The 10,171-nt window shown below is 41.0% G+C and overlaps 1 protein-coding gene across 1 annotated transcript in view; it reads left to right on the top strand.

Moving 5' to 3' along the window:
* The window catches only part of dym (dymeclin), a 62,627-nt gene extending 59,228 nt beyond the window's left edge, over positions 1-3,399 (top strand). Inside the window, exon 17 of the mRNA XM_061061122.1 lies at positions 1,948-3,399. Coding sequence (XP_060917105.1) covers positions 1,948-2,097 — 150 coding nt within the window. The 3' untranslated portion in view covers positions 2,098-3,399. The remainder of the gene's footprint in view (positions 1-1,947) is intronic.
* Positions 3,400-10,171: the final 6,772 nt, after the last annotated feature.

Here is a 10,171-nt window from a genome sequence, read left to right on the forward strand (position 1 = left end):
ATCTAAGAAAGGCGAACAACCAGAATAATTTTTTTTTTTTTTTTAAAAGCTGTGTCATGACAATCTGAAGCTTGACCGGATATTTCTGCTGGAAATCACCAAATTACTCAACAGCACAGACAATAATGTTACGCCTCTATGTTTTTATGTGTTTTGTAACAAAGTTTGGAAAGTCAACCCCTGCCTGTACCTCTGCTTTTTACTCCTGTTCATCTGCGGCTTGTTTCTGAATAAGCCATGAGCGACAGTCTGGCTGCTGTATACTCTCCCAAACACTAGCTGTCGATATCCAGTCTCCTGCTGGGGTCAGGAGGTGACGTTAGCACATTAGTCGTCCCTTTAAGAGGTCAGTGCTCCGACCGCAGAGCCATATCTGTCCTGTAAGCAATTTTACCTCACACACACACACACACACACACACACACACACACACACAGATGGAATTACATCTGCCAGCGAGCTACTGTACCTGATGAAGAGTGATTACTTTGAGGGCCTGAACAAGCGAACCTACCTGTACCACAACACCTCAGTTCATCTGAGCGAGAAGTCACTCCGCTGCTCTCACACTTTATAAATATCCAATGTGGCTGGAGGTGTTAGCATCTGATGGGGTTAACAGCAATGACTCCATGGTGTTGACGTCACATGCCGTGTTCATTTCAACTAAAGCACTGCGAGAAGAAACTGCAGCTCTGTTATTATTTTTAATGAGATGCTGCAGAAGTTACTTTTTTTTTTAAACTACTGGGTGATTCTTTTTATATGTTCTTGTGATCAGACTCTTCCTCCTCATCGTGTCGTTAGAGAAGGGAGAGTGCGTCTGAATCTGACAATCTCTTGCGGTGAGGTGCATGTGTGAAAGGCAATTCTGAAAAATTTGAGGACCCCTAAAAATAGAAAAATATCAAAACTCATGTGTGAAAGGGGCTATCATGTTAAAATTGCATGTCATTCTATATTCCCATTCCCAAATTTCCTCCATACAATATTGTCACTGTTCCCGAACTGAGACACAGTAACTTTTCCTCGTTGATGTAACAACCGTGTAGGTCTTAAGACAGGACGACAACTTTCAAATATTTTTAACATAGATTAGAAAGAAGTATAGAAATGTAAGTGTACCCTCTGTAAATATCTCTCTGAGTCACGACTGTTTATAAGGAGTGAGAAGTGCGAGTCCCGCTGGCTGTGTTGTTGTCGGAGCCGTGTTTACATCGTGTTTACATGGACGGGACGTGCGGCTCCTCCCCTTGTGTTTAAAAGCTGTTTTAGTCAAGGACTGGAGAAAAGAAGAATAACTCACTGCTGATTTGAATGTCAGCCTCTGTTATTTCAGCCTTAGGTGTTTATCCTTTGTACTGATGATTCGACAAAGGTTGTTCCAGATGTAAGTCATGTAACGTCTTTAAAAGGAGAAATGAATTTGAAATCATTTCTATTACCAGGGGCACCCAGAACGTCCCCTCTCAGTTCTATTAGAAACATATATGTAGTGTTTGCAGCCCTAAAACTTAGACTTTTAATATATTGTTTCAAACAATCCTTTGTGCTTTCTACTTCATCATCTAAAGAGAAAGCACCATGTCGACGTTTTAGGCTGAAATGGGCCGCAGACTAAGTTACTTAACTGTCTAGACGTGTGCTTGAAATTTAAATACAATGCCCAATTTGATTTCACAAGAAGTTGTGATTGGCTGATTTTGCAGTCGTGCAGGTGACTGAGCTTTTCAGGCAAACTCTTATCGCTAAGCTGTTTTCTTTTCCTATTTTTTTTTTTTTTTTTGTGAAGTCAATCCTTGACTTGTGGTCAACAATAGATCCTTTTTCAACTGCAGGCAAATTCCGTTTCTGAAAACTGAATATGAAATAAGGTGTTTATAACTCCTTAGTCCTTCCCTTGTTCATCCTAACATTTCTTTTTTTTTTTCCTTTTTGTGTCGATAGATGTTTCCGGAGCTGAAGTTTAAGTACGTGGAGGAAGACCAGCCTGAGGACTTCTTCATCCCTTACGTCTGGTCCCTCGTCTTCAACTCTGGAGTCGGCCTCCACTGGAGCCCGCACGGCATCGAGCTGTTCAGCATGGACTCTGGCTGAAACGCATTCCCCCCCCCCCCCCCCAGTTCAGTGTAGGGAAAAAAAAAAAAGAGAGACTGACAGCATGTGAGTGAGTGTGTGTGGGTGTGGGTCTGTGTTCGGGTGATTGTGTGTGCGCATTGCCCTTTATAGTGTGTGCACGCTGCTTTGAAAGTGCCTCAACCTTGTACAGAGCGGTTTTTCTTTTTATGCAGCACAGTGTTTTCTTCCCTCATATCACAATCATTTCTCTCTGCTTCCCTCTGCACTGTGAAGCGTCGTCTGTTCAGGGTAACAGTTCACACCGTAGCACCCACTCATGTACAGTCAGTCCTGTAGGGAACAACCTGTTGAACATAGAGCAGCTTCACCTGGTGATGAGTTACGGCCTCTCTCCTGTGAAGCATGTTCTCGTTGTGTGGAGCTCAGGACACTGGCCGCGGATAATCCTACGGTATTTCTTGCTTCTAAAGGAAAAAGGTCAAGTTTCTTTGCACTGGTGAAAGGTCATTTTCAGCTTCATTTAATGCTAAGATATAGAACCAACCTATAATTTAAGACGGGCCAAGCGTCTTAAAGCATACATTTCATGAAAAACTTGTATGATATTGAGTTTTAGGGATGATTATCTCATAGGATAGCGTTTCATTTTGACCGACATTGTTCTCTGAAAACAATGGGATGTTTATATGAAGATTTCTGTTTGTGAAATGCATTGCAAAACAGGTCACAGAGAGTGAACCAAAGGAAAGTCACTTCTTTATTGTCAGAGTTTTGTATCCACCGGTGTTGCTCGGTGGCTTCTCCAATATCCAACGTTGAACTACAGCTTTGTTAAAAACTTAATTTCAGACTCTGGAAAAGATCAGCGGTTCCAAATTCTTCTGATAAGTTACTTACAGCCCGTTTTATTTGACTCTACCCTTTTCTTTGTCGTCTCCATATTTCCATGGTAACCCAAGGCAAGTACATAAACTAGGACACGTCATAAAACCTCCTCCTGTCCTACTGTGCATAATTACAGCTGTTTCATTGATTTGTCACTTTATGTGCATGTTTAACTACAGACTTTGTATTAAATTATTTATTTTCATGTATATGGTTTTTCTTTTTATATATATTTAGCCCCCTCTAAAATGTAAATGCTAGTAGTCTTGAATTGACTACAACTGATGAGAGAATTGGTGGTACTTTGCTTTGATTCTTCCCAGGTGGGAAACTGGCTTTATATTATTACATATATTATAATGACAACAGCTGTCATTTCGTGGCGAATATTACTTTGAAAATAGGAGTTTAAATAAAAACAATAAATCAAACCAGCCCCTCGTGTCCCATCGTTATTAAGCCAAAGGAGATACTGCGCCATTAAGTGAAGAACGGGGACGTAAGGTAGGGATGTGTTCCTCATTTTTAAGACGGATTGTTTCATCGACTCAGATGATGTCAAGCAGATAACGCAATAATCTCACAGCTATGAATGCAAATTTAAGCAGCCCTGTCTTGTGTATATTTTATGTGTCCTTTGCTGATTCTACAGTATCTACATTTGCCTCTTTAGAGACATTACATAAACCTCTCCAGTAAAATAGCTTTACTGTCTTTGCATTTTAAATGAGAGCATCACTTCCAGTCTACTACGTATGATGCTACAGCCAGGAGGGAATTAGCATTTTAGCAAACTCCTACCTAAGGAAAAATCTGCCTCAAACCCCGGCTGTCACAAACGGTTTATATCTGCGTTTCAGAAAATTAATACACTTTAGCACTGTCTCTAATGTCCTATTGTTGCCTGTTGTGGTTGTAGCTGCAGAGGCAGCAGAAACACAGTTATGAAACCACTTTGGGGGGAAAAGTTTATGGCACAATGGCACCCACTGTGTAGCTGGCGCTCCCACTTCCCGAGAGAATTTCATGCCTTTTCGTCTCTATTGTATTGATTTTCATGCCTGGAATTCTCCCATTCTCAAGGACAATATAATGGATGCAATTTGATGTAAAGAATGGCCCGTTTTCAGCTCGGGGTCGTCGGCAGGTTACAGTGAGACGACGCATCCGCCCTGACGCTTTCTTTTTCCTCTCTGTGCACCCACCCTCACCTGCTTCAGCTCCATTATCTCAGCGCCAGATGGTTGAAGAGAGGTGGCGTGGTCCTCCTTGTTCCTTCTTGGCGTGGAGGGTCACCTTACAGTTGGCTCCTGTTTCATGCAACAGCAGGAAGATGAATGGAGCGTGGGATTCTGGGATAGGTAGTTTGCGACGCAGCGCACCGGTGCTCCAGAGGCAGAGGTCAACGTCTACTGAGCGATGTAAAAAGTAAGGCACTGGAGACCAGTTTGCTGAAGTGGCTCTGCACTAAGCACTGGTTGCCCCCAGTGACATGGAACTCATTAATATGACAGATCACCACGGTAACGATGGAAGGTTGTTAGGATCCACAGTTTTGGGTTTAGGTCACAGTAGGTGGGAGGGGGAGCTCTCAGCATGAAAACAGCACCAAGAGATAGATATAAATACAAAAATAAACAGATAACACTCAGCCTCATGCATCCTCAGTGGAACAAACCAAAACTCAAATCCACAAAGACATACAGAGAGACAGGCGGACTTTACAATGCTCTGATGTCTGCAAGAGATGTCTACAGAATGATTGATCTCTGGTTACCTCACCTTAGGAAATGATGCAGACAAACTCTATTGTGTCTCATCTTTGTGTTTGTCACCAGTTATTTTGTACAGTATCTTATCAAATGATGTTGTTTAAATTCCTTTCCGGTCACCAGGCGTTGATCTTCTCACATGGAGCTGCTTAACATAACGCAAGAAAAGAATGTGAACATTTGAAGAAATAAAGAAGCTTAGCTGAAAGAAAACTTTGAAGCAACATTAACATTTTGACTCAAGGGATTGAAATTTGAACCACACATTTTCTTTTCTCGCTTGGGGTAACCCTCAAACCATCAGTGCTCTTCGAAGGGAATACAAAGCCGCAAGCCGATACGTGTAAGTGTATGTGAGTTCCATCCCCTTTTTAATATCTATCTATATTCTTATATACATTATTTTACAAACATTTTCGGTCCATTAACGATGAACCCTTTGATAGAACCAGCAGCAGGTCAAAGGCTTTACTTACCTTGTTAACTATACTGTACCCATAACCCCATAACTATATACTTTTTTTCTTTTTTTTTTTACAAACATTCAAGGTCCCTATGATGACAACAGTTGGTCAGGTTGGTCTTTACCAGTCTTGTAAGATACTTCGGTGCTTAGTTGAAGTCAAACACTTTGGTCGTACTAAAATAACTTTTTTGACAAATTGGAAAAAAATTCAAGGTCGACAGAGGATAGATCTGACCTTGGTTTGAGCACCAATGGCATGTCAAAATTTGACTTATCTTCTAAAATATTTGAACATCTTACGGATTTGGAATACAAATCTTGCGGAGATATTTCCGCAAAAATTGAACCGAACAAATTGTCATTTTTAATTTGCCGGAGGGCGATGTAAGAAAAGAGCTTCCAAAAACGGTAAAAAACTGGAGAGAGTTCAACTTCCGAGGAGCACAAATGTTCTCATCGCATTGAATGGCAATCCACTCGCACCATTTGAATTTTTTTGAACGCAAATATTTCCTGTCATGAGGGTGTAGCACTTAAAAACAACCTCTTCTCGCCTATAATTGAGAATTCTTGTTTCAGACCAAAGCGCTGTCTGACATTGCTGTCACCATTTGGCCTTGGCACTTTTGTCTGTAGCCCAATTACACGTATGCAGATCTTCTAAATTGTTTCACACTAATGGCCTATAAAGAGAACTGGGTCACCGAGGCCTCTAGCTACGCTGATAAAATGTCACAAATTGAAAGAAACCAGTCAGAGGGAATGTGAATGTAAAATGACCTGATCTGTACAGAGTGAAGACATAATCAGAAGCAGCTCACAGACGTGAAACCTTGAATTAGAAAATATTTAAACAAAACTGCTTTAATGAGAGAACCTCAGACGCAACAGGAGACATGTTGGACTCTAATATAAGCTTTGGGTATATTTATACGTCTCTACGATAACAATGTGCACTTCATGTTTGCTTGTGGTTGGCTGCTTATTAATTTTTCACTAGAACATAAATGTATGATGGTGGTGTGTAGGAGTGTAGAGAACTATTGATGCAGCGCGACGCATCAGTCTGAGTTTGAAAGTTCGGATTGATTAGAAGTTATTAATATTGTATTAAGGTGTTTCTTTTTATTGATTAACCTCCGTCTGCAGGCTGTGATGTGTTTCTGTTCCACTTTCCATCTCTGACGTAACACACCCCCACGCTGAGCTGCTGCTTTGCTGACGATGACGCTCTGGTTCTCTGATTCTGATCCCTTTAAGGTTTGTGTGCGAGTCTTAATCTGTTGCCTTTTTAGGATTTGATGATAATTATTCATCATTGTACTCATTTTTATTTCTTCAAGCAAATAGCTGAATAGTCGACTAGACGATGGACAGTAAATGAATCAGCATCTCTCATGATTCATTTAGTGCCAGTTCATTCAAGCAGAAATATGAAACACTTCCTAGTTTAGCTCCATTGTGAGGAGGTTGCAGCTTCTTCTTTTTTGTTTGTATGATGAAGTGAATATCTTTGGGGTTTTTGAGTTTCTATCTGACAACAGAGATAATGTCTGGACAATCCCTTAGGCTTTTTTTTTTGTTTTTTTTTGTATTTTCAGACCTTTTGCTGACCAGACGATTGGACAAAAACAAAAGTAATCATCAGCTCTTCTAGTAATCGCTTGCTTTTGAGATGTTCTCTGTGATTAGTTGTTGCCATGGCATCCGTCTCACCATGCACCCCCGAGGTGTAAAATAATTGACCAATATTTTCTGGAGCCGTTCTGTTTATCCTAACACTGTAATGTTTCACTTGAGGAAGTTTGTGGGCTTAATCTCCCGCTCTCAGAGGCAAACCGTTGAGTCGTGTCAGAACCTTTTATCTCACCTTTTTTTTTTTTTTTTACTCAGTCAGACTTCATAAAGTCTGATTTTCCGACTTTAAAGTCAAAGTAACTCGCTTCCTTGTCCATAGAAAGAGTAAAATAGTGTGTAAGACAGGTAGATCTATAACATATTTAGATTCTGCATAATAACTGTGTCACTCTGTGGGGTGCAGGCAGATTCAAAGACAGAAAACGACTCTATTTCTGCTCACTTTCTTTTTTTTTCTATTAAGGTTGAGACTTGACAAATACATTTCATTCAAAACAATGAAACGAGAAGTGAAGCACATCCAGCTCATTTTCACCCAGTGATTATTTCATTTTCAATTACGCACTGACATTTACCAATGTGGGAGTTTTTGCTCTCTCTGCTGACAAGACACCAGACGTGTGAGTGGTTTAAAAAAAGGAGCCTCCTCCATCTTTTTTTAATTAAAGATGTCTTATTTTTATTGTTCTTATCTTAGTGATGACAAGCGCCCTGCGTGCCGTCTTCACCCTATTCCGAGCACCCATGGTTCAGACAGAATAAGCCTCTTTAATTGCATATGCATGACCCCTTGTCTGGAAGCAGTCACTGTGTCAATAAATTATAGTAAAGGCCACGACTGCTATCTACAATATTAATCATCCCGCTTCCTCTTGCTGTGGTACTCCATGACACGCTTTGAGGGTCACGTTGGAGAAATCATTTCACTCTATATGACTGGATCTCAAAATATTAAGTCAGACATCAGATATAAACATTTTTGATTACTACAATAAATTAAAGGAAAAAGTTACTAAAACATGTTTACACACTATAAGCAAAAATAAAATAAACCTGTATTCGACTGTCACATGTTGAAATCTATGAAAATAAAGAAAATGTAATATAGACATTTGGTATGTCAGTAGGACACAGTGTGGATAGAATCTAGGAGAAACATTTCTAGAGTGCATCGATGGACTTTTTTACTCATTTATATTGAAGACCACTTTTTTACACCATTGATAGATCAGCTGTGTCAAACTAGACAAAGAAACAAACAATAGTCAACTTCAATGTGTGCACAATGATACATCGTGGCGTAGATCACACCTGAAGCATGATAACATTTGAAAGTCATGGGGGAGATAAAGTACAAGCACTTCATCCATGTAGTGCGAACAGAATAGAGGATACAAATCCAGGTCCTCTAAAAGATAAGACACCTCAACACGCCTTTCCTCATTTCTTTGTATGTTAAAGAAACACACCCTCACATAGTATCCTCCCAGGCTGCAAACGCACCCTAACCCTAACCCTAGCAGGCTCGAAAAGAACAGACATTCACACTCTACAACCTATTCTTCCTTCTTACCATTCCTGTCACAGTACTGAAGAAAGTGTGGAAACATAGGGGATCACACACACATATCTTTTGGGATATCACAACGATTCGGGGGTTTTGGAGTACTGTAAAAGATGATATTGGAAATATTTAAGAAGTGACATGTCCCCTTAGATGTTTTCGATGGGAGCTATACCCAAAGGGACATATATCACAGATTCTTGAGTTGATTGCCAAAATAAATGGTAACTGTAAAACCAGAAGGGCACAAAACCACCAACAATAGCTCAGGGGATGCAAAGTCTGAAACAAGTGTATACAATGGAACGGATGACTTCAAGTCTGCATATGAAGACGGGCATTTTTACCCAAAGGTGGAGCTGTGTTAAAAATATATTTGGGTGTCTAGAAATTGATATGGGCAGTTGAAATGATCCAAGTCCTCCTTTAAGTCTACACAGCTCATCTGCGTTAGGATAATTCTATATCAAAGCACAAAAACAAACATTGTCATTGCTGTTACTCAGTGTTCTTCAAAGGCTGCTGTCACCATGATTTTAATGTGCGTAATGACATTTGTGGTGCACATTAGAAGTTCCATTGAGAAGTTACAATTAAATTAAAGTCTTACGTAGACTTTACATAGTTACAAAGTTGTATCATTGTTGATACAGCTCGTCCCCAAAGTTTATCTATGGACAGTATTCAGTATCAGTATTTTCCTGAATGAAGACAAATACGTGGTGATGCAAAATGTCAATAAAACCCGACCCTGCACCTTTATGCAGACAACCTCTTCCAGCCAGACTGGTATGGAAAACGGTTTGATAAAATTGGCTACTTCCTGGAGTCTGGAGCCTAGAGTCACACACTCAAACGGAAGGGTTTGGAGACGTAGGGAGAGGGGAGGGGACAATGTGCGTCTGCAGCCACTTCCACAGTCCCTCTGACAGACCTTCCCCCCCCCCCCCCCCCCCCCCCCCCCCCCTGACTGATTGCTTCCAGACCACCTTAAAAACGCACCGCAGTCCTCTGAACCGTGCGGGCTCCTGCGTTGCGCTCTTGCGCGGCGCCAGTGTGGGGGATCCTGGGACAATGTGGGGATGAGCTATTGACTGCCCCCATCTATACGTGCACACACGCACGCACACACTCCCATCATCATTATCAGTCAGCCACCCCCCACCCCCCACCCCCTCTGCCCTGCAGCGACACTGGCTCACTGGCACATTAACATACTGCTGCTGCTGCACCTCCTCCCCTGGACTACTGTCTGACTGTCTAGAGAGCACAATTAGGCTGCGAAGGAGACACACATACCAGAAAGAAAAAAAAGATCCATTCTTATGCAGCTCAATGTGACTGGAAGTGTCTGAAATACTCTGAAAGCTGCAGCCACAGATTATATGTGTCTGAGGATACAAGTATTATTTCAGCAGGGTTTGGTGAGTTATTCTGCAGTGCTGTGTGTGTGTGTGTGTGTGTGTGTGTGTGTGTGTGTGTGTGGTTCACACAATACAATGAGCTCAATTTCTGATCTAATATGAAAGTATACTGGAGCTGTGTCAGATAAACCGTTTTAATTATGATTTTCCTCACGAGTTTAAAAAGGAAAAACAACTTCCACACTGTGTTTAAGTGCCTGTCTCTCTCTCTCTTAAAGGGTGCATAATGCCTTAAATAAATCAGATCAAACCCATGGTATTGGGATTGAGCTTCAAAGCTAATAAATAAAGTGGGCAGCTCCTGTTACACATCTAGTGTCAGGCCGGAAAGGGGGAATTGATC

This window comes from Labrus mixtus, chromosome 17 (assembly GCF_963584025.1).
Source record: "Labrus mixtus chromosome 17, fLabMix1.1, whole genome shotgun sequence".
NCBI classification, from domain to species: domain Eukaryota; kingdom Metazoa; phylum Chordata; class Actinopteri; order Labriformes; family Labridae; genus Labrus; species Labrus mixtus.